Source organism: Eubalaena glacialis, chromosome 7 (genome assembly GCF_028564815.1).
Source record: "Eubalaena glacialis isolate mEubGla1 chromosome 7, mEubGla1.1.hap2.+ XY, whole genome shotgun sequence".
Classification (NCBI taxonomy): Eukaryota; Metazoa; Chordata; class Mammalia; order Artiodactyla; family Balaenidae; genus Eubalaena; species Eubalaena glacialis.
Window position 1 is genome coordinate 36858314 of NC_083722.1, and position 24766 is coordinate 36883079.

General features: G+C 39.3%; 1 protein-coding gene across 3 annotated transcripts in view; it reads left to right on the forward strand.

Annotated features, from left to right (window-relative positions):
- BTBD9 (BTB domain containing 9) overlaps nt 1-24766 on the forward strand; it is a 409382-nt gene that overhangs the window by 254993 nt on the left and 129623 nt on the right. For all 3 annotated transcript variants that reach the window (XR_009701567.1, XR_009701568.1, XM_061196280.1), the window contains one exon: nt 3373-3482. Coding sequence is in view for 1 of the 3 variants with exons in the window: in XM_061196280.1 (XP_061052263.1) it covers nt 3373-3482 (110 nt within the window). In the remaining 2 variants the exon portion in view is untranslated. The remainder of the gene's footprint in view (nt 1-3372; nt 3483-24766) is intronic.

Below are 24766 nucleotides of genomic sequence, written 5' to 3' on the forward strand. Positions count from 1 at the left end.
ACACACCGCAACAATAGAAGCCACCACAATGAGAAGTCTGCACACCTCAACGAAGAGTAGCCCCCGCTCACCGCAATTAGAGAAAGACCGCGCTCAGCAATGAAGACCCAATGCAGCCAAAAATAAATAAATAAAATAAATAAATTTTTTTTAAAAGACACTAAATTAAAAAAGAAAAAAGAAATGGCCAATCTGTTGCATATCTGCCTTTCTCAGCACTAAGTTTTAATTATCTTCCAACTGTCTGAGCTGCTGTTGAGGACCTCAGAGAGAACAAAGGATAGCTGTCATATTTTTCAGCAGCGCCCCTCTCTGCACACTGATGAAGTCACTAGCTGCTACTGCCCTTATTATCAGGTTAAATCAGAGTCTGAGTGTGCATTGGAGAGATGATGTTGAAAGAAAAAAAGCGTAAGTTTTACCTCTTATTCAGAATCTTTTGTGACAGAGAAATGTGGCATCTGCTTCTCCTGTTTAGGTGTTATGACCCAGAAGCAAGTTTTCTTTTGTTTTTCAAAGAAAAAAAAGGAGAGAGAGGACTCCCTCCTATCACCAGCCCTTGGATTTTTCAGTAGCTTGGATAGTGATAACTTCTGCCTCCAGGATGTTTCCTTGTGAGCCCCATTAAGGAAATCTGCTTATGATCCAAGATGGTACCTTGATGGTGCTGCCTCCTTCTTCCTCTAGACATTGCTCATGGATCAGGGCATGCCTTTCCCTGAGCTGGACAGGGCCCCTGTGTTCTTAATGGAGAGCTCCAGGCTGCCCTACCAGTCACTGAAGTTGGGGGATTAGTTAAAGCCTGTTTCTATTTCTAGTCAAGATCTTCAGTAAAGGATAGAGTCCTATGCTAAACAATTCCTTGCTGGAGAAAAGGAGCATGGCTTCTTTCTTGTGACTTTGTTACCATTTTTTAATGTGTATTTGAGTAAGGACTTTATGCCATTTTTGTAAATTAGGCTATAATTTTATGTAGACTTAGAAAGTATTGTAGAACTAGAATAATTAAACTTGTTGTGAGCATTACATATAACAGGCTAATCAGGAAGTGTGATGTACAGTGGTGAATTGCTAATTTGACCTCAGGATTATGCAGCAGAGATAACATTATCTTCATTTATATAGAACTTTTTATCTGGAGGCATCTCTCAATGCTTTTGCAGTCATGCATATTATCTTGTTAGTTATCACAAACACTATCATTAAGGCTGTAAAATGTATTCCAGTACGATTTTTTATTTTCAGTTTCCTATAATTGGGGGACAAGGGAGGGGAAGGTTCTGTATTTTCTCCCACTCCTGATATTTGCACCAGGGTAAAATTTGGGAAATGACTGTTATCTAAACTAGGAGAGCCTGGTTCCATATAGTGTTTTGAAAAGAAAGTGGGGGGGACATTACTGCATCCCCTTAGGTCAGCCTGAACTATTTAACCTTAAGAACTGCCAGTGGGGAAAGGCCCTATTAGTCCCTTCCTGGCTCCTCTGCCTTGCACAGTATTAGGAGAGCTATCTCTCCTTTGAGAGATTTGACCTAGGGAACAGGAAAATGATCTGATCAAATTCCACCAAACCACATTCCCTCCATTCCCTCCAAGATTGCAGACAGCAGCACTCAGACTGTCACGGCTATGTGCGGTTGAAAGTGCTATGCTTGTTGAGTTCCTGTGGGTTTAAGGAAATGGGCAAAATTAGATTCAGGCCAAGGTGCCAGGCTTAACACACCCCTTCCGCTCCAGAAAGCCCAGAGAGATTGTTACTGCCTACAGTAAAGAACCACACAGTCCGTTCTACCCAGATCATTTAGAACTTATTTTAAATGAACCCCACCCACCCACCCAAACCCAGTAAAATCAGTACCTTCTGTCTGCCTTGAGGGCTTGAGAGAACGGATCAGGGCCAACCTCCTGCTTACCCAGAGGGCTCTGGTGAGCACCGCAGTTGCCCTGACTCTCCACACAGGAAGAGCGGTGTCTCCCTGCAGTGGATATGGGAACACTGAGCAGCCAGTCCAGGAGAAAGCATTACTGTCGGTTATGAAGATGAGCGATCAGCTCATGTCAAGGAGCAGGTGGCTAAATGAGGTGCACAGGGAATGCGGTGAGATTCAGGTTTGAAGAAACAGGAGGGAGAATAACCCACGATACAAAAGCCCCAAATATAGCCTCTTTTATTTGAATTTTTACAGTTGGCATTTACATTATACAGTTAACTTGGAGTGACGAGAAATGTAAGGAAATTCCCGAATTAGTGAACAGCGATAAACTCAGACGTAAAATTGTATCATCTTAAGTGGAAGGTTGTTTTACATAGCGGAGGGAAGATATTACTAAAACCTTGCCCAGTCTGTCATCTCCTAATTGAAATCTGTTCGTTTAGTATGCCCCATCCTTCAGAGCACATAGTTCATAATTTGAGAGAGCGTTATCAGTTAATCTAGTTATTTTTTTTCTTATTCTTCTTTTGAATTCCAGTAAGACTGTGTGTGGCACATTACATTCCCTCTGAAATTGTGTGACACTGAGAAGAGTAAGTTTGTCTGTTCATTAACCTGTGAACTGTCAGGTCCGTTTGAAGAGTGAAAGGAGCAAGTTGCTCCAAGGTTAATGCTTGTTTGTCAGAGAGGGTGAACAGGCCGAGAGGCTCGAGACTTGCCCTATGAAACTCTGCACTGTATGCAGATGCCAGATCCGGATGGCCAGGAGGGAGGCTGCAGAGCAGGCTGGGTCACCTCTGCTGATCACTTCCTCTGGTCAGGAGAAGGCTTCCTAGCAGTCAAGTGGGGGGCTGGCGTAAGTATATAGGGTTAAATTCCTAACAAGGATTCAGGAGCAATATTAAAATACAAGAAGCTGTGAGTGGTTTTCAGTAGTTTCCGTGGATTTTTACTTTCAACAAGAAAGCAGTATTGATTTCATGCATTTCATCCAATGGATGAAAGCTTTCATTGAGTTGGAAAGCATTTGACTTTGTGTGTGTTTGTGCACCTGTGCACAGGCACATTCCTAACCACAAAGCAAGGATAGAAGCTGTTTGTTATTCTCCAGTGTAAATGTCTCATGGATATACAATTGTACTGACATTCAGGGGTTGAGCTGAACAGTCCCTGGTTTGATTTTCTAGGTAAACCAAATCTAAGTTCTACTTCATTCTCTGGAAAGTGGTACCTCCTTAATTTTGCTGTAATTCTTCCAGGCTCAGTTGGAGCTAGCCCTAAGGAGCAGGTACAGGGTCTGAAGCCATTTCAGAGTCTCCTTTAGTCCATGCTCTGGTACACTGTATGTTTACATAGTGTATCTTATTCTGTTATCTTTGGATTCGTTATGATGGAAGCTCATTTTCTTCAACAGATTTTCTTTTCTTTTTACCCCCAGGTATATTCGAATAGTTGGGACTCACAACACAGTGAATAAGATTTTTCACATTGTGGCTTTTGAATGTATGTTTACAAACAAAACCTTCACTCTGGAGAAGGGGCTATTAGGTAAGTGTTACAATTATATTTTTGTGTATACACTTAGATATTTTATCTTCAAATATTTTGTTATTCCATTAACTCATCTTAATTCACCTCTTAATCAGCTTTGACTAAGAACTCTGGTTGATTTGAATGCCTTATGGCTGAGTGACATAGAGAGGGCTTATATTTTTAGAAGTAGTCAAAATAATAATTCCAGTAAACTTAAAAGAATGTAAATATTGTACTAGTAGTTAAGAATTGAAAATGTTCTAGTGATTCATTCAGATTTGCTATGTGGGGAATGCTTATGATAGGCAAAGCCTCTCAGACCAAAGGCTTTTCTATATTTAATGGTAGATAGGGTCAGGGAGGAAGTTGCTATATTATTGATCCAATGCTCCTACTTTCCAAGGCTATGCAGGTATTTTGGCCTCTGATTTGATATGAATGGTGTGCTCAGCTATGAGAATATCTTCTTTTCATGGACACAGCAGTCCATATTTGCCCTACTTTGCCAAATTCACCTCAAGAAAATGCCTGCATATAAATTTAAATAAGACCAGAGTAACTAAATTATTGTAATGAAAATTAAGTTATCTTGTGGGAAATATGGCCTGGCTGATCTTTCGAAAGGGCATTTTAAATTTTGTTTAGTTGTCTATTTGGTTGTTTTCTGTTATGTTTTGTTTTTGCTTTTGTTTTAGGTAATATTTAGTCTGGCTCTGTGTATAGTCCGTCCCAGGTCTTAACATTCCAGATACCATGAGTGGCTTTTCCTGTCTAGACCTCTTTTATCCATGCCCACAGGTTTTTGCTCATTTCCTATCAGGATCATAGTTTAACTAATTAGATCCTTGAATCTGTGCCTTTACTGCAGCTTTCTTTGAAAAGGGACTCTGTATGTTCAAGTGGAGGGATAAGATACCAGTGCCTTGGTGTACCTAAAGTAGTTCTTTACCTTTACAAAGGGACTAATTTCTCCTCTCCTCTCCAAGTCCTGTTCATGCTGGGACACAGAACATATTGACTGTGTCCTAAAAACATGGTGAAAACTAGAATGGGAAATATGAGAGTAACTTGCAAATGTTTACTAATTCTTTGAATGGTCAAAAGTCTAAATTTTCGTAACGCCGTGTGTTTCCTAAATGTAATCCTTTACTTTAGGGAAATTTGGGAGAGTAATATTAATAAAGTAGCAGGAGTAGAAATTATCCCAATGTATAGAGAACTTTTAGAGCTCAACTAAAATAAATAATTTGGTTTTAATTTTGCTATGGATGTAATTTTTAGTTTTAAATATAAATGTTGATAATCTTTGTGACTTTTAAGTCATTTGAAAGTTAGTGCTGAAGCATTACCTGATATTATCAAGGCTTTTAACTCCGTGGAGGGTCATAGAATTGTGATGATGGGGTGTTTGGGGGAAGCCACTCCTTTTTACCTGCTGCCCAAGTTGTTTTATAGACTAGGCTTCACTGTGTATGTGATTCTGTAGTTAGGGGCACCCTTACTGAGAAGGATCTTATTAGAAACCAAACCACCTTCAGTCGCAGGATGTGTAGAGCATTTGGCTACTGGCTTCAGCCCAGTGCACTGCATTTTGAGCATGCTGCATAGAAGGCACCTCCCCCTTCTTACTGGAGAAGAACAGGTTTGTGGACACTGTAATTATCCATGAAACAGGTCTATCTGGCATGGAAGGCCATTGCAGGAATGAAACTTAGTATCAGTTGTAGTGAGGGATGCTGTTGTTGGTCTGTATGTTTTGTCTACACTGAGTTAGTCAGCATTATCAGAAGCCATAATAGTCTCAGACATGTCAGGGGATGAAAGAAGATTGCAGAGATGCAAGAAGTGTTTTTGGTGTCTGGTCAAACACTTTTCTTCAAGTCCTCTTCTATGATGCTCACAAGCTTGACTGCAAAGAGCACTGCAGTCATTTGTCTGTCATCGTCCCTCCACCAAATAGGAGCACATAGGCAGATATGTGTGTGTACCTGTCAGCAGATGGCCTGCAGCGGGATCCCCTTTGGCTCTTATTTTACTATCTTACAGTGCAAAGTTGCCCCCATGCTGGGCAGTCAGGGACATGGTTTGAGTTGTGAAGGAGTGTAGGGAGATTTCATTATTCTTTGTCTGACATGGCAGCTCTGCTGAGTTTACAGGGGTGTTTGAAGTAGTAATGGCCAGCTTTCCATGTTGATGATCTCAGGTGCATTTTAGCTGCACACAGGCCTCAGCCAGCCACTCTACAGGGACCTCCAAGAAAGGAGTGGTCCTCTAGTGGGGCCACAGTGTGGGTCAGAATCACCTGGAGTTACTTTTAAATTGTAGCTGCCTACTGCTCCCTCTTTCCTATGAAATGTGCAGTCCTCCCTTGAGAACCACTGACTGATACGAACTTCAGGTTTTCACGGGGGAAAAAAGTAAAGCTAAAATAATGTCATCATGAATAACTAGTAGGGTATCAAGCTCTACTCTTACATTTCAAGATTCAGAATTTCTTTCTTTCATAGTTCCTTGGTCTTTGTTTCATAGTTCAGGCTACTCTCATTAGAGTAGTACTCTCCTAATAGGCCTTAAAATTACTTTTAAAATATTTGTGTTGTTTTTTAAAATCAAATTTTAATGTTATTACTTAAAGCGTATAATGATGTCAGGAAAAACATAAATAAAAATAACCGCCCTAGCATCATAAGATTTTAGTCTTCTTTTTCCACCAAAGGGTTCCTTTCACATTTTTGTTGACAACATGTCATTCTTCATGCTGCTTCACTTGCACAGACCCCTGGGGAAGCTTTGTAACCCTGTGGGTTCATACATCCATGGGAATGGGCCGCTCCTCAACCACAGTGACCAGATCTGGGCGTCAGACTCTACCCACAGCACTTCTCCCACCTTATCTGCTGCTGCCACCACAGCCCTTTCTCATTTGGTGGCTGCTTCTGGTTGGTGCTGGGATGTATTCTTGCCTGGGAGAGTCTTGCCTCTTTGTTAGGAGGCATTTGTAGGAAACTCTAACCTGTCTTACTGCTGATGCATAGAAGGAATGTTAGAATAGATATGACTGCTATTTAAACATTAAACCTCTCAAAAAATGTATTTGCTTTGCCGTGGCACTCCACTTTGTGATATGTATGTAGCATTTGCCAAATCCCTCCACTTTTTTCATAATAATTGCCAAAACTTCCTTTTCATTTAATCTTGTATTTAAGTTCACTCCTTTGAATACCCTATCAGTTATTCAAGGAGAGAGAATAATACCCACCACTCAGCTTAAAGAATTATCAACTCATAGATAACCTGGTTTTATCTGTATACTACCTACTTCCTCCTCATCAGATTATTTTGAAGCCAATTCCAGACACTATCATCTTACCCATAAATATTACAATATATATCTCTATAAGTAAAGCCTCCTTTTTGTAGCCATAATCACAATATCATTATAATACCCCAAAATTGAACCGTTATTCCTTATGAGTATTAAATCAGTGTTCAAATGTTCCTAATCAAATCAAAGTCTGGAGTGAGTTTATGTGTTTTCATAGGTTGTTTAAATCAGAATTCAAATAAGGTCCATACTATCAACAAGTAGCTGTTATGACTCTTAAATCTCTTTAAATCTGTAGGTTCCCTTACATATGTCTGTCTCTGTCTTTCTTTGTTTTTTCCCCTCTCTCTAGTTATAATTTATATGTTGAAGAAACTAACTTTTTGTCCTGCAGAGTTTCTAACAGCCTAGATTTTGGTGATTAGATCCCCATGGTAACATTTAATGTGTTCCTCTGTTGTCTTTCATGTATTTAATAGTTAGATAGAGGCTTAATCTGATTCAGGATATTTTTGGTTTTGTTTTTTGTTTGTTTTTTTGTAAAATGCTCTATAGATGGTGGTATATGTCTATCAAGAAGCACAGAAAATCTTTGATTGCCTCTCGCTTTTGGATAGTCACATCTATTCATGATTATTTCCTAAATTCATTCTTTTATAATTTGGAATTGCAAAATGGTTATATTCTAATCCTGTCATTTCTTCTTTGTTTAGTAACTAGAAAGAGAAAAACTTGCCTGAACACTCATTTGGTAATCCTAAAATGCAGTTTGCCCAGGAAAAGTAGGATAAATGTTATATTCTTTCTTCTTATTTACCACTTTTCAAATTAAAGAGGTGGTTACCTAGCATCCTCCAAAGGTGACCAGTGAAGTGTGATTGTGGGGGTTTTTTGGGGGGAGGAGGGTGGAAGGGGGAGTACATATTATTTTGAATTTATGGGATTAAACAAATTGGACATCTTTTAATCACTTGCGGTTATTTTTATTGATATTCAGATTGTCCCCATCTTTAGCTTCTTCATATTGGCTCTTGAGTCTTTCTGACATAATCTCAGTAGTCCTCAGTAATTCCTTGATTTCTGGTGTGACACGATGTACCAGGTTCATCTTGTACATTTATTGTCCCTCATCTGGGATCAGCCATTTCTGCAAGAAGCCCTGGTTCCCTCAAGTGGGAAATGACATTTGGAAACCTCGGCCTAAGCACTTCCTATTGGGTTGGTCACTATTGCTAGGCCTTTTCAGTGGACAGAAGTAGGAAATACATGCACATATATTTATTTATTTGTATATCATATATTCAACAGGTAAAATATATCACTAGTGCCTGCTGACACTTCTAATTAAAATTCAGTACACAAAGTTTTTGTTGAACCTTTTGATCTTCCATCTCCTTTTTTCCATACTGAAAATCTTGGTTACTACTGATAAAGCACAATAATTAATTTGCTTTGTCTTCAGTACATGCAAAATAGTCTCAGAATTACATTACTAGTAGTACCTTAAACCATATGATTACTGAAAATAGTTTAAGATTTTTGCAGTTACCTTTAGGGCCCTTAAGGTATATCCCACTAGAGATGTACAGTAAAATTACTGTGTTTAAAAGTCACTTAAAATAATTCTCTGGGTGGTCATGCCACTATTTCAGCATACAGATAGATTCATTTGTTCCATTTTGCTTTCAGTATTTAGTGATTGCCTTTAAATTTTTTTGTTTTATAACTATGTAAAATATGCACATAATTCCAAAATCAAATATACAAAGCTGTTGTATTTAGAGAAATCCAGTTTCTATTCCTGTCCCCTCTACTCCTGTAGGTAATCTCTTTTTCCCCTTTAGTTTCTGGGGTTATCCGTTTTTAAAAAAAAAAAGGAAAATAAGTAAATATATGTAATTAATATTTTGTATCCTCCCCAGCATTCTTAAATAATTAGTAGCATACTATATGCTATACATTCTTTCTTTCTTTACCTTGCTTTTTTGTACTTAACACTTATCCTAGAGCTAACTATGTAGAAAGATATTCTTTATTCCTTTTGAATAACTGCGTGGTACTCATTAGTGTAGATATACTGTAGTTTATTAAACCAGTCCTCTGTTGATGAACATTTGGGTTGTTTTCAGTCTTCTGCTACTACAAATTGTGCTGTTGCCTTTGGGATAGATTCCTAGAAGAGGGCTTACTTGATCAAAGGGTAAATGCATGTATAACTTTGTTAGATATTGCCAAATTCACCTCCATAGGGTTTAATCACATTTTAAAATTCTCATTGGCAATATATGATAACGATTGTTTCCCCCACAGCCTTGCCAATGGAGCATACTGTCAAACTGCTAGATTTTTGCCAGTTTGATAGGTGAGAAATGGTATCCCAGTACAGTTTTAACTGCATTTCTCTTATGAGAGAAATTGAGCATCTTTTCATATTTTTAGGGCCATTTGCATTTCTTTTTTCCTTTTTAAATAGCTCTTCTCTTCTTACGAGTCTTGTAGATGAATAGAGAACATGCTTTTAGTAAGACTTGGGGGAGCAGTAAGTACTTAACGCTGGTACTAGAGTGTGGTATTTAGCATTACATGAGTCTGGTTTCCCTTCTTAAGGTCTCCTGGTTCTTCTGGAAAACATAAGCTCTCATAAGTCCCTTTCCACCCTTATCCTTGGCTCTACCTCTGCTTAAGAGATAGTAACTAGAGCATGGAGCTGTAGGCTCAAAATTCAAGGTTTTTTAATCCTTTCAGAGAGTAAGAAAAAGCTTCCATTACCAGCTTTAGGCCATTAAGTATTACCTCTGTGTCTACCAGCATGGATCCAGGAATATTGGTGGCTTTTTTTATTCTACTACCTTGTTAGTAATTGAGGTAGGGCCACCAAAATAGGCAGCACAAGCACAGGAACTCTTTGTTGCTGAAGCTCTGTGAACGCTCACTACTGCTGCCACCAGGAACTGTGCTGTCTGAACAAGAACATTGGAGTCCGTATTCATCTGCCACTGTGCTACCTGCAATACCATCAGAAGCATCCTCCTCTCCTCCATTCTCACCAGTTTCTTCTATTGGTAGAACTTCACCAAAAACAAAGCTGGAGGGAAAAAAACCCACACCAAGCTGGCAAGCTTGGGAAATGTAGTTTATGGAGCTTTAGCCTCTGACATACGTTGTAAAGCAAGGGAGTGAATGGAGCTGAAAGCAGATAGATAGATGATGAGTTCAAAGGCAGAAAGTGTAAAAGGGGCTCCAGTCATCAGGGGACTTACCATCTGATTCAAAGCAGCTGGATAAGACCATTGGCAAGGCATAGAAATATGTGGAGTGGAGAACAACAGACAAAGGCACAAGCAGAGTGTGGAGAAAGGTTAAATGTTTAGTTGGGCTGTGAAGGAACCCAGCATATTTTCTTGCCTTGTAAGGTAAGGTTTTATGAAGAATGGTATTTTGAGCTGGGCCTGGAAGAATTTAGTAAACAATACAGAGCAATACAAATGTGCTAATTTACATAGCAACAAAAATGGCTGATACTTGTTCCCAGCCGGAGGCAGGAAATAGAAAATAGGTGGTCTGTAGTTGCTACTGTCATCTAAAAGTATTTTGAAGTAGCATCTTTAGAATTCTGTCAAGTCCTGGGAAGGGAAACAGAGTTGGAAATCTGCTGTGAAGGGCTTTTGGCATCCACTGAACTAGGCATATGACTTCTGCGCTTAAAAAAATGTGTCCTCTGGAGCAGAAACAGAGATTTGGGAGTGAGGGAGTTCATCAGGGGGTGGAGGCGTTAGAATGTGGCAAAGAAGCAAACTTGTTGGAGTAACAGAGGGGCCCTGAAGACCTTAATTCAGAGAGTTTTCTAAAAATAGCACTGTTGAGTCTGGACTAGTCTAGACCAAGAGGATTTCTTTTCCCAGCCTGTTTCTATAACCAGATATTAAGGCTGGTTCTAATTGTCAGTGAAACTTAACTTCTTTATCTACTGTAAATTACTTGGCATTAAACAGACATTTATTAAGAGGCTGCCAACCAAGTGTATCTTAGGCACTGGGGATAGAAAGATACACAGGTGCAGTTTCTGCCTCGGAGGATCGTATGAGCTAATGAAGGAGAAAGACACTTAAATAGACGGTGACAACACAGTAAAATAAGTCATCTCTTGGGAGAATTCAGCAGATGCTGTAGGAACACCGGAACAGGAGCACCTAAGCTGAGTTGGGGGATGGTGTCACAGAAGACCTCCCCATAGAGGTGATGAAGCGCTCCTTAAGTCTTTTTAAGGAAGAAGATGGAGAGTCAGGGGAGATTCACATAAAATCGTCAGTGTGTGCAAAGTGTGTTAGTGTGTTATTTATCTCTGACCAATTTCAAAGCCAGTGCCCCTTCCAGTGGACCACCCTGCATTTGGTGGAGGGGGCAGTGGAGTAAGAGTTAGAGTTATTTGTAGTCTCTCACCCTTTCCCTGGAGAAGATTAAGCATTATTTTCTCACAAGGTCTTAGAGTTTTAGAAAAATTCAAATAAAATATATACCCCACAATAATGCATAAAGAACATAATACAGTTTGTTTGCTTCCTACCTTGGGGAGCCCCTATTTTCAAACAAGAATGGGCTACAGTTTTTATGTGTGGGGACAGCAGGGGAATGATTAGAAAGTGACCTTCTCACAGTTGCTTAGGATTCTCAATTTAGTATGTGGTCCTTTGTGTACATTTAAATTTCATTATCTTTTTTTTTTTTTTTAAATGACTTATTTATTTATTTACGGCTGTGTTGGGTCTTCGTTTCTGTGCGAGGGCTTTCTCTAGTTGCGGCAAGTGGGGGCCACTCTTCATCACGGTGCGCGGGCCTCTCACTATCGCGGCCTCTCTTGTTGCGGAGCACAGGCTCCAGATGCGCAGGCTCAGTAATTGTGGCTCACGGGCCTAGTTGCTCCGCGGCATGTGGGATCTTCCCAGACCAGGGCTCGAACCCGTGTCCCCTGTATTGGCAGGCAGATTCTCAACCACTGCGCCACCAGGGAAGCCCCTCATTATCTTTTTATACCTATTCGTTTGTTGTTTTTGTTTGTTTGTTTTTTTGAGAATAAAGACTGCCTGAAAAGTTTTTATGGCTCTTATTTTACAGAACTTATGTGTACATTTTACAGGATTGAATTTTTTGGATCCTACTTGTATATCCCCTTGTTATAGCAGGAATATAGTAGGGTCTGTAGTGTGTCCAGGGTAATGTAAATGTGCACAACTGTTTTAAAAAATTATTTATTTATTTATTTTTGGTTGTGTTGGGTCTTCATTGCTGCACGCGGGCTTTCTCTAGTTGCGTCGAGCGGGGGCTACTCTTTGTTGTGGTGTGCGGGCTTCTCATTGCAGTGGCTTCTCTTGTTGTGGAGCACGGGCTCTAGGCGTGTGGGCTTCAGTAGTTGTGGCATGCGGGCTCAGTAGTTGTGGCTCACGGGCTCTAGAGCGCAGGCTCAGTAGTTGTGGTGCACGGGCTTAGTTGCTCCGCGGTATGTGGGATCTTCCCGGACCAAGATGGAATTCATGCCCCCTGCGTTGGTAGGCAGATTCTTAACCACTGTGCCACCAGGGAAGTCCCACAACTTGTTTTTAAATGGGACATCATGGAGCATGTATTCAACATGATGCAACAATATCACTTTCTCACAAACCATGGTTCTGCCTCAGACTGGCATTATGAATAGCCAGGTTGTAATGGGCGAGATGTTTCTCTGTCACTGACTGTGAAAGATATTCCGGTGGCCAAGGGGACGTAAAATCTAATTTTGTTGGCCTAGTCACTAGTTCAGTACCCCAATCCTCCACCCCAAAACCAGGTAGGTAATTTTTAATTTAATATTTTAAGTAGGTAATACAAATGTGTATTCTTATTTCCCCCCTTTTATTATTAAACACATATTCAGATATACCTTTTTTTAATTAACAGGTTTTTTTGAGATCTTTCAGTGCATAAAGAGCTTTCTCTTGATTCATTTTTTTTTACATTTGTGCAATATTCCATTGACTAGAAGTGCTATAATTTATTTAACCAGTCTCCTTTGATAGACATGTAGGTGTTTCCAGTCTTTAATTATCAATAACAATTCTGTAATGACCCATTTTTTAAATAGTGAGGTTGAATCAGAGGTGGTTCCAATAAAGCCTAAAACAAACAAAAAAACCCATTATTACTTCCAGGGCCAGCTATATAATTTGCAGGGCACCGTGCAGAATGGAAATGTGGAGCCCCTTGCTCCAAGGGTAAGAAACAAGTGCATTAAAAGTATTTTAACAAGGAAAAAAAAAAGTTTTTTCCTTTCTTTTGCAGTCTTTCAACCTGGTCTGTTGTTTTTATTTGCTATTTAATGTTGTTCTAGGTAAAGAATAATTAAACTTTTAAATTGTTAGCATGTATTTTATTATTTGTCTTTTTATTGTGCAATGGTGGTTTTAAATGTAAATATAAGAGCATTATCTTCTATGCGGAATCGCCAAAATTACACAATTCACATTTGCTATTTGCTAGCTCATATATGTATATGTATTAATTCTTACTAGAACAGTGGAAATTCCGCACAAAACTATATTGTTTTTATTTCACTTCCTAATTCACACGCATTCCACCAAAACCCTCTACCTTTGACTTACTCAGTAAGCTTCCTTAACAAGGAAGGACTGAAACTAACACAATATTGTAAATCAACTGTACTTCAATAAAAAAAATAAAATGAAGGACTGAAGGGAAAAGGAACTACGAGTTGCCCTATCTTTTCAGCATAAGCATTTGGCTAACATAGGGAAATAACGAGAGTGAAAAAGGATATGATAGAATTCCTTGGTTGGTAGTGCTCCTTAGAACGTTGCTGACTTTTTTCTACCTTTGAGGTAGGTTCTGGTTCGACGGGAAAGTGGCCTCTCCCGGCCGTCAGCAGCCCAGTTTACTCAGGCATAGTCATGGCCCATTGACCTTGGCTTTGCTTTGAGTCTCACTCAACCTGCACATGTGAGTCCACTGGAATTCTGTGCTTCTGGGGCATGGTGAACACTCTACACAAATTGGGGCAGTGGAGAAGTGTGGACACATGTATGTCGCATATCTCCTCTGTTCACGGGCTTGCTCCATTGTCCCATCAGACTTCATTTTAAAAACATAAGTTCAAAGATAAGATTATTAAGAATTTAAAGACAGGGACAGTGGAGCATTAAACTAAGTGTGGGTCCCTTCTGAGTACAGGACCTGTCTGAAAGAACAGGTTGCGTGCCCATGAAGCTGGCCCTCATTACCATTTCTATTTAACATTGCCCTGGAAGTTTGGGGTGGTGGGGAGAGGGAATGGGGGAGGAGGTGAAGAACAAGAAATATGTGTGATAAATATTGGGGGAAAGGGACCAAATATCTTTATTTGCAGATGTGATATGATAATATACCCAAGGAAATGAACTGAAAAATAACTAAAACTAATAAGAACTCTAAGGAATGTAGTCAGATACAATTGTATATACAAAAATCAAGTTTTCTCAAATACCCCCAATAACCAAGGGAAAATTCCATTCATAATAGCAATACAAACTATATAACACCCAGTAACAGTTCATGATCCATACTTTTCCTTTATACCTAGTCCATGCCTAACTGTGTTACCAAGGATCACCCATCCCTGAACCACCTTATGCCATCAGAGATGGGATAAGGGTCGGGAACAAAGGTGGGAGGCAGAAGGGTGATGTGAACTCATAAATAGTATGGATGTGAGGTGAGCATGCCGGGGAGATCTGCTAGAAGTTTTTAACTTTTTTTATGCACAAACAACAAATACCTACATAGGAATAAAGCTAAGAAGTCCATAGGTTCTAATGTAAAGAAACTATAAATCTTTAAGAAATAGTGAATAATAGAAGGACATATTCTTGGATGGGAAACTTTAATATAGTAAACACTTTGGTTCTTCCCATCTTAATCTACTAATTTAATGCAGGACTACTCAGAATCCCAGCTGTGCTTAAAAAAAAAAAAACAACTAAGTTCTTTAAAAATTTTTCCAAGAGAATAAATAAATGGAAACCCTTTCCCCACCAAAAAATGAAGGAAAAAAAAAAAAAACGAAATGAGAAGTCTAGTACCACCAGGTATGAAAATTCATACTACATACTAAAGTAGTATGGCATTAATGCAAGAATAAACTGGTAGATAAATTAAGCAATCATCCAAACTCTGAATTTTATCTCAGTATATGTAAGAATATAGTGCAAGATTAAAGATGACATTTCACATCCATGGAGAACGGAAAGGTAATATAGCAAATGGTGCTGAGACACTTGACAATTGAAAACACATGAGATTTTCTTTATACTATATACTAAAATAATTTCCTGTTATGATTTCCTGTTAGATTTCACATTACTCCAAAAGAACTGTAGAGAACTATTAATAACTATTTATTTGATCTCAAGATGAGAAACTACTTCTTCAGCATAAAAGCAAAGGCAGAAACCATAAACAGAATTCAGAGGTGTTTGACAAACTGGGAAAAAAATAATTGCAACATATATGACAATGAGTAATTGTCTTTAGTATATATGAAGTACTTTCCAAATAAGTAAGAAAAAAATGTGAATCCCCAATAGGAAATGTGTACAAACAGCAGTTTATTTAAAAAGAAAGAAAAACACAAAAATCTAAAAAAAAAAAAAAAAAAAATGGCTCTGAAGAACCTAGGGGCAGGACAGGAATAAAGACACAGACCACAGACGTAGAGAATGGACTTGAGGACACGGGGAGGGGGAAGGGTAAGCTGGGACAAAGTGAGAGAGTGTCATGGACATATATACACTACCAAATGTAAAATAGATAACTAGTGGGAAGCAGCCGCATAGCACAGGGAGATCAGCTCGGTGCTTTGTGACTACCTAGAGGGGTGGGATAGGGAGGGTGGGAGGGAGGGAGATGCAAGAGGGAAGAGATATGGCAACATATGTATATGTGTAACTGATTCACTTTGTTGTAAAGCAGAAGCTAGCACACCATTGTAAAGCAATTATACTTCAATAAAGATGTTTAAAAAAAAAAAAAAAAAAAAAAAAGAAAGAAAAACACAAAAATCTAAAAAAAAAAAAAAAAAAAAATGGCTCTGAAGAACCTAGGGGCAGGACAGGAATAAAGACACAGACCACAGACGTAGAGAATGGACTTGAGGACACGGGGAGGGGGAAGGGTAAGCTGGGACAAAGTGAGAGAGTGGCATGGACATATATACACTACCAAATGTAAAATAGCTAGTGGGAAGCAGCCACATAGCACAGGGAGATCAGCTCAGTGCTTTGTGTCTACCTAGAGGGGTGGGATAGGGAGGGTGGGAGGGAGAAGCAAGAGGGAGGAGATATGGGGATATATGTATATGTATAGCTGATTCACTTTTTGTACAGCAGAAACTAACATACCATTGTAAAGCAATTATACTCCAATAAAGATGTTTAAAAAAAAAAAAGGTTAAAAAGAAAGAAAAGCACAATAGTCAATAAACTTGAAAGAGTTTGACCTCACTAATAATCAAAGAAATGCAAATTAAAACAAGATACCGGGTCTTCCCTGCTTGTGCGGTGGTTAAGAATCCGCCTGCCAGGGCTTCCCTGGTGGCGCAGTGGCTGAGAATCTGCCTGCTAATGCAGGGGACACGGGTTCGAGCCCTGGTCTGGGAAGATCCCACATGCCGCGGAGCAACTGGGCCCGTGAGCCACAACTACTGAGCCTGCGCGTCTGGAGCCTGTGCCCCGCAACGGGAGGGGCCGCGATAGTGAAAGGCCCGCGCACCGCGATGAAGAGCGGCCCCCGCACCGCGATGAAGAGTGGCCCCCGCTTGCCGCAACTAGAGAAAGCCCTCGCACGAAACGAAGACCCAACACAGCCAAAATAAATAAATAAATAAATAAATAAAGTAGCTATTAATTAAAAAAAAAAAAAAAAAAAAGAATCCGCCTGCCAATGCAGGGGACACGGGTTCGAGCCCTGGTCTGGGAGGATCCCACATGCCGTGGAGCAACTAAGCCCGTGCGCCACAACTACTGAGCCTGTGCTCTAGAGCTCGCGTGCCACAACTACTGAGCCTGCATGCCACAACTACTGAATCCCGTGCGCCTAGAGCCTGTGCTCCGCAACAAGAGAAGCCACTGCAATGAGAAGCCCGCGCACCACAACAAAGAGTAGCCCCCGCTCGACGCAACCAGAGAAAGCCTGCGCACAGCAACAAAGACCCAACGCAGCCAAAAATAAAAATAACAAATAAATAAATTTATAAAAAAAAAAATGATACCGTTTTTTGGCCTGTTTTATTGGCAAATATTTTAATTAAAAATTTTTTATTTACATGAGTAGTACAGCAATCAGTCCTCAGCAAAACCCAAACAATACAGAAGTACATACACTAAAATAAAATATTTCTGTGTTTTAACTTGCATTAGCCTAGTTATTACTAAACTTGAGTATCTTTTTATGTTTCTTGGCCATTTCCTTTTTTTTTTAATGAATTACAGTACATGTTCATATTCTTTGACAACATTTTTGTTGCTTGAGTTTTTTATTATTAATTTGTAGATTATGGATATTCATTTTTTGTCTTTTATATATGTTGCAAATATTTTCTCCCAGACTGTTAGTTACTTTTAAACTTTGTTTATGGTGTCTTTGTTGTACAGAAGTTTTTTATTTTGATCCAGTCTTATCTGTCAGTCATTTCTTGTCTTTCTTCTGAATTTGGTGACTTGCTTAGAAACTCTCTCCCCAGCCCAAATTATAAAAATATGCTCCTCTGTAGTAGTTGTCAGTGGTTGGTTGTTGTTTTTTTATTGTTGTATGTACGTTTTTAGCATTTAGCTCTTTAATCCTTTTAATATTTATTATGTGTATGGTCTGAGGTAGGGGTTTACCCTTATTTCTAAAATATGTAAGCAGTTGTTTTGAAATCTTTTATTGATTATTCCTTTCCCTCGTTGATTTAAAATAGCATATATCATGGATCTGTATATCTATTCTAGATTTTGTGTCACATCATTTAAAATAACTACACCTTAATAATCTATTTTACTGTCTACTATTGCAAATCCACACTCATAGCTATTCTTTTTCTAAATTTTCTAGGCTATTCTTTTAAATTTTCTTTTCCAGTGAACTTGAAAATCAGCTTGTCAAGTTTCATTTTAAAATCCTGTTGGCAAAGATGCTTTAAATGAAAATACTCAGTGTGGGTGAGGCTGTCATGAAATGGGCAGTGTCATATACTGCTGAAATATGTTGTGTGATGTAAGTTTTCTAGAAGGCAATTTGGCAATATGTATTAAGTGTCTTAAAAATACCCCTTGATCTACTACTTCTACCTTTAGTAGTTTACTTTAAAGAAATCTTCAGGAAGGACATTTTTTTTACATTAATGTTCAGCATGGTGTTATTTATGATAAGCAAAAAATGGGAAGGACTACAAATGTCCAACAATAGGGGCATAATGAAATAAATTCTGGCACATTAGCATATCAAAATTCTTGTATAGCCATTCATAACATAGTGAAATGGCCATAATATAATGTAAAATAGCAGTAGGATACCATCTTTATAGCCAGATCAATGCCAGTATTTTAAAGATAATATATGTATTTTTAGATGTACATATATTAATTTGCTATGGCTGCCATAAAAAAATACTATATACTGGGTGACTTAAACAACAGAAGTTTATTTTGTCACAGTTCTAGAGCTTGGAAATCTAAGATCAAGCTGTCAGCAGGTTTGGTTTCTCCTGAGACCTCTCTCTTTGGCTTGTAGGTGGCCGTCTTCTCACTGTGTCCTCACATGGCTTTTTCTGCATGCACTCCCATCCCTGATGTCTCCTCTTCTTGTACCTGTCTTATTGGATTAGGGCCCCATCCTTATGACCTCTTTTAATTCTAATTACCTCTTTACAGGTGCTACCTCCAAATACAGTCACATTCCAAGGTACTGGGGGTTAACATTTCAAAATATGAATTTGGGAGGGACACAATTCAGTCCATAACAGTGCATTAAAAAAGGACATAAGGAAGACTATCAAAACGTTAATAGAGGTTTTCTGGATGGTGGGATTCCAGGTAATTTTTATGTTTTTAATTATATTTTTATGCACTTACATATTTTCATCAGTGCATATGTGTTACTTTTGTAATCAGAAGAAAATTAGTGTTTCTTTTTCATATAAAGCTATTTCCACATTGCCTATGAGGAGACAAGGCAGAGTGGGCAGGGCCAACACCTGAGTCCTCCATGCACCTCAGTATCCCACTTGCTCCCAAGTATAGCCACTAAATTAAGCAAAGTCCTGTTCCTGGGCTAGGTAGGGAATATCGTGATTCACCTGATGATTCTATTGAGTAAACAAAGAGTCCTTGAGAATCTAGATAAAAGATGCCAAACCAAAAAGAGTGTAATACATATACTGTATGATTCCATTTATAAACAATTCTAGATCTTGAAAACTAGTGTATAGTGACAGAAAACAGATCCACAGTTTTCTGGGGTTGGGGAGGAATTACAAAGGAGCATGAGGAAACTTCTGAGGATGATGGAAAGGTTTGTTATCTTGATTGTGCTAATAGTTTCATGGGTGTGTACAAATATCTAACTCATCAAATTGTACATTTCAAATATGTGCAGTTTATTGTGTGTCAATTATATCACAAGAAGGATGTTTAAAAAGGGGAAGAAGGAAGTGGAAGGAAAGATTTCAGTAGCCATTTGGGCACTATGGTATTATTTATTTATTAAAATAGTGATGTGAGGGCTACGGTTTTGTGAATCAAATTAAATCTTTGGAATTTGGAGGCTGTTGGAGCAGACCGCTGCATAAAATGTTTTGGGAGGGGGCCTTTAAACCCAACGGCCTTCTCCTGCCCCATAACTCAGTGTAACACCGACTAGGCATGTCACTGATTTGAGTAAAATTAAGTGATTGTATGATGTCGGGTGCCTGGTAGGTGAGCCAGTCTGGCACACAGTGATCTTTTTGAATTTATTGTCTCGTTAATATTGTGAAGATGGGTATGTTTCTTTTATAGCTGCATTCGATACTTATCTTTTTACAGACAGGAATCCGTACCGTGCTACAAGAGAGAAATGTACTTAAAAATCACAGCATTACCTGTGGTAAAATTATCATAAAAACTACCTGGTACTCAAACAGGGGATTGCTTCAATTCTGCCCTCATAATGACAGGAAATGGTCGTTGGTGAAGTTGTTTTCCATGAAGCTGTGATGAAATCAACTAAAATGGTAATAAAGTGGAGTGTAAAAGTGAGGGACTCAGGTGAGATGTAAAAGTGCAGAAGGTGTTAGAATGTTCAAATTAGGATCTTCAGGAAATGATTCTGTAAAATATTAAATATGAATTGGTTGAGTTCTCAGTTCAGAACTGTCAGCAGTGCAGGCAGGTCTCGTGGCTGTTGGTGGTGGATTTCCCTGCGTGCCGTCCCCTGCATCCTGACTGGGCGGCTACCATTTGGCTAATGGCCAGAGAAGCTGGATAACAGAGAAATGGTCTTTGGTGGCAAATGATAGTTTAGGAAAGGGCTTAGAGCCCTATTTCCTTCCTTCTTGCTCAAAACTGAGGAACTTGTCGCCCCAGGAGCATTATCGTATTTTTTCCAATGATCCTTTGATGAATTAATGTTCAGTAGATGCCTGTTATAGCAAACTGGAAGCACACCTCAGTAAAACCTCAGTGAGCTGTGGAAACACACTAAAATGTATATCATCAGAGGTATTTTTTATATTATAGACATAACTGTCTGTTGATACTGTGTTCCAAATGTCCCATCTATTCCCTTCTTGCCATCACTGCTGCCACCACCCTAGTGCACACCACCCCCATCTCTCCTGCACTGTTGTCTATCATGCCTGCCTACTCAGCAGTGTCCCTGCATCCTCTCTAGTCCTTGCCATTGTTCACCACACTCCTATTGGAACACTCCTTTGCTCAAAATCACTCAGAGCCTTTCCACTGCTTTTAGGATAAAGTTCAAAATCTCCACCGTAGTCCTCAAGGTCCTGTATCATCTGGTGCTTGCATACACCTGCCTCATCTTGTGCCAGTCCCCATCTAGCTTTCTGCATTCAGGCCACGAGCCTTCTTTCCATTCCTAGAATGCGCCATGCATGCCCTGACCATGGGGCCTTTGTACTTGCCATTCCCTCTGGAAAGCTTCTCCCCCTCTCCTCATTCTCAGCCTCACTGCATCACACCCCACCCCATTTATCTCCTTAACCTCCTATTGATCATTTAAATTGCAGCTTAAATGTCACTTCTTAAGAAAAGTTTTGCCCGACCCTCTACCCCCAGTTTGGGTTAAAGTTTCTTTGTATGATGCTAATAGATCTGGGTGTTTTTCTTCCAAGTACTTAGTTTCATTTGTAACTATACATTTGTTTATCTGGTTCGATAATAGAATGGACTGTGTCTCTTTTGTTCACTGCTGTATTTCCAGCGTGTGAAATCTCAATATTCAATAAATATTTACTAGATAGGTGGATAGATGGACAGTCCGATGGAAGGAAGGAGTGATGTGTTGCCTTCTGAGGAACAGACAATCAATGCAGATTCTGGTTCTCACTCTGCTGCTGATTTGTTGTGTAATAAATCAGTCACAATCTCTCTGAAACTCCAATTTCTTAGCTATGAAATGAAAAAACTAACCTAATGATCTGTTCTTTTGTGTTTAAACAAGTATCCTTTTGGTTTGGATAACTGTGTTCATTATATACCTTAGGCCATAATACATCATCCTCAGTGATCCAGGCAAGGCCTTCTCTTTTATTTGTGTTTCCTCATCTTTGTTAAACCCCACTTCTGCTCCCCTCCCCTTATGACCATTTCTAAGATGTTTCATTGTGTCCTTAATATGCACGTATATTTGGAAAATCTGTAATGTTGGGAGAGGGTTGCATATGTGTTTTAATCATCAAAAATGTTTTTATGCCATAAGTCTTATTCTTTTTCATACTTTTCTGACCTAGTATTATGGTTTTATGACATCATTGTTTCTTAATGCTACTTAGTATTTCATCATAACTATAAATATATTATCAGTGAATTTATATAGTTCTTACTATTTGCCAGACACTGTTCTAAGCTCTTTACATAAAATCATTTAACCTTCACAACTGTCTTGTAAGGTGGGTACTGTTATTGTCTCGCCGTTTCATTCATTCCCCCGGTGATAGAGACCTAGGTCGCCTTCAGCTACTTGCTCTCAAAAACAATGCTGCAATGAGTTTCTTTGTGTTTGTCTCCTTTGCATCTTTTTTCTGAGACCTATATTCAAGTGTATGATCCCTGAGTACTAAAGCATGCATACCTTTCATTTTGATCCATACTGCCAGATTGCCTTCCTGCAGGGCAGTGCCAGTTTACGCTCCCGCCACCAGGAGCGCACGAGAGCCCTTTTCCTCCACATGTCCGCACCCACACTTAATATATGTGTTCTTCTACTCTGCCATTATGATGGCCATAAAGTAGTATCTTGTTATTTTAATTTGCATTTCTCTAATCCCTAGTGATTTTTTTGGCCACTGCTACTGCTACCACCCTAGTGTAGCCACCACCATCTCTCCTCACCACTGCCCTGGTCTTTCTACTCATGGGTCTCCCCCATCCTCTCTAGTCCTTCTCATTGTCCTTCACCCTCCAGCCAGAGTAATCTTACTGGAACACTCCTTTGCTCACAATCACTCTTTAACCCACTGAAATGATAGATGTTCTGATGATGACCCATACTTGCATTCCTAGGATAATTGCTTCTTGGACATGATATATTTTCTAAATAATTATTGGATTTGTTGGCTAATATTTATTTTAGAGTTTTTACACCTATTTTCTTAAATAAAATGGGCCTATAAATTTCTTTTCTCATCTCTAAGTCATTTTATAACCAAAGTTACATTAAAATGACTTGAGAAGCTTTCCCTCTTTTTCTGTTTTCTGGATCAATATGTAATAAGATATAAATTTTCTGTGCCTTGGACTAAGTGGTCCTCAAGATTCTTTTCTAACCGTAAATTCAATGACTTGATGAGCTACTGTAGCTCTGAGTTTCTTACCAGTGCTTCACTGGTTGTGTGGATTAGTCAAGCAGATTCACATATATCCAAGCCCTCAGTCATGTCAGAAAGCATTAACCTCCTATGGGCACAAAATTGTATGTTTTCCATCCTGTGCCCATGGAAATGGGCTGAAATGGGAGTTCCATAGTCAACTGGTATCTCTCTTTATTCATTTGTTTCATTAAATTTTAGCTACAAAAATTTTAGTGTATAAATTGTATCTAATGGATTTCAAGGAGCCCTCCTGGCCTCCCTCCCACCCCAGCTGATTTCCTGGCCTCTCCTTTCCTTCCCCATAGAAACACACTGCTTTATTTTATTTCCTCCCTTCTTTCTGGCTGCACTCTTCTCCTTCCTGTCTGTCTGATCTTTATGGCTCTAGAGGAGAATTGAGTTCTTTGAGCCTACAGACAAAGATATTGCCAGAGGGTTGGTTTTGGCAAGATTGGAATAGTGGGTTGCAAAGGGAGGGGATTTGATCTCTGCAAAATTGGCAGGTGATTGAAAAGAAATTCTCATGCTGGTGTGTAGTTTCGTGATAGAGAGATTCTGGGGTAGACACAGGCTGTTGGTGTCAACACCCAGTAGCTTTAAAGAACTTGGGCAGTGCACACTCAGTCTCTTCAGTTTAAACTGCTTTGATAAGCTTTGCATCATGATTCTCTGAATCTTGTTCTCAGAGCTGGAATGAAATCAGAACATGTGACATTGCTGCTCATATATCTCCCATTCTTCTTAGTACATATTACTTTAAACTGTAATAGTAATTGTCATATCATTTTATTTTTATTTCTCGTCTGGCTGAGGACACAGTGCAGGCAGAGAAGATTATTCGTCAGACAGTGGCTACCTGGCGAACACAGTCCATATAATGGGAGTTAAACTGAGATCCAGAGACTGACAAGCTATTAAATCTAAAAGGCAGGATTTCTTATGGTAGATCGGATATAATAATTTTATATCTCAGTATTTTACATATGTGACATTTTGTATAATATACAATTTACTGCCTGCTTTTGACATTTGAAAGTTAATGTGAAGGGAGTTATAAAACAGACACTGTAAACATCACCTCCCAAAGTGAAGTGGTAAATGGCTATCGGCCTCCAGGAGGGTGAGACCTAATTATTCCTCACAGTGCACTCTGTACCTTTTTACTACCAGTTTGGGTTTCATTGTCTTTGATAAACAAGATAATTGATATAAATGAATATGATCCTGTAAAATTGTTCCCCAATTGCAGGTTTTCAAGCTGGAGGTATAATTTTCCTTATGGCACAGTACTGTTAATCTTTAAATGGGTAGGTTGGTAATCTGCCTTTCATAAGAAGACATTAGGTGAGTCTCTCCTTACCAGAGCTGATAAAAACATTGGGTGTACCCAGGGCACAGGAAGAAATGACTAATGGTCACATTAATGAACAAGAGCATGTGGATTTTTGAGCGGGAGGCTTACAGTTGGGAATGCAAGAGAACTATCTTGGAGGTGAAAAGGAGATGCGGTCTTCCTCAGGAAGAGAACAGAGGCATATGTGCTGAAAAGGGAGGTCTGGGCGCCGTTGGCCTTCCCCTCCTTCCCCAGCCCCAGCTCTGATCACTTAAATGCTGATTTGGCTGCACTGGCTGACCTACAGGCTGAAGATCTCAAACAAGGAGACCCTAATGTGCTTTCTCCTCTTATTTGGTGGAAGAGAACTGGGGCTTTGCTAAACTACCATTTTGTCCCTTAAATTAATACTCAGCGTTCTCGATCCTCTTTTGAAAGGCTCTCATTAGGAAATGTCAAGGGCCAAGCAAGCAAAAGAGGCGTGTATGTTTGCACCCAGCGGGGAAGTCTGGGATAAGATCATTGGCAGTCTGCCTTGAAGAACCCAT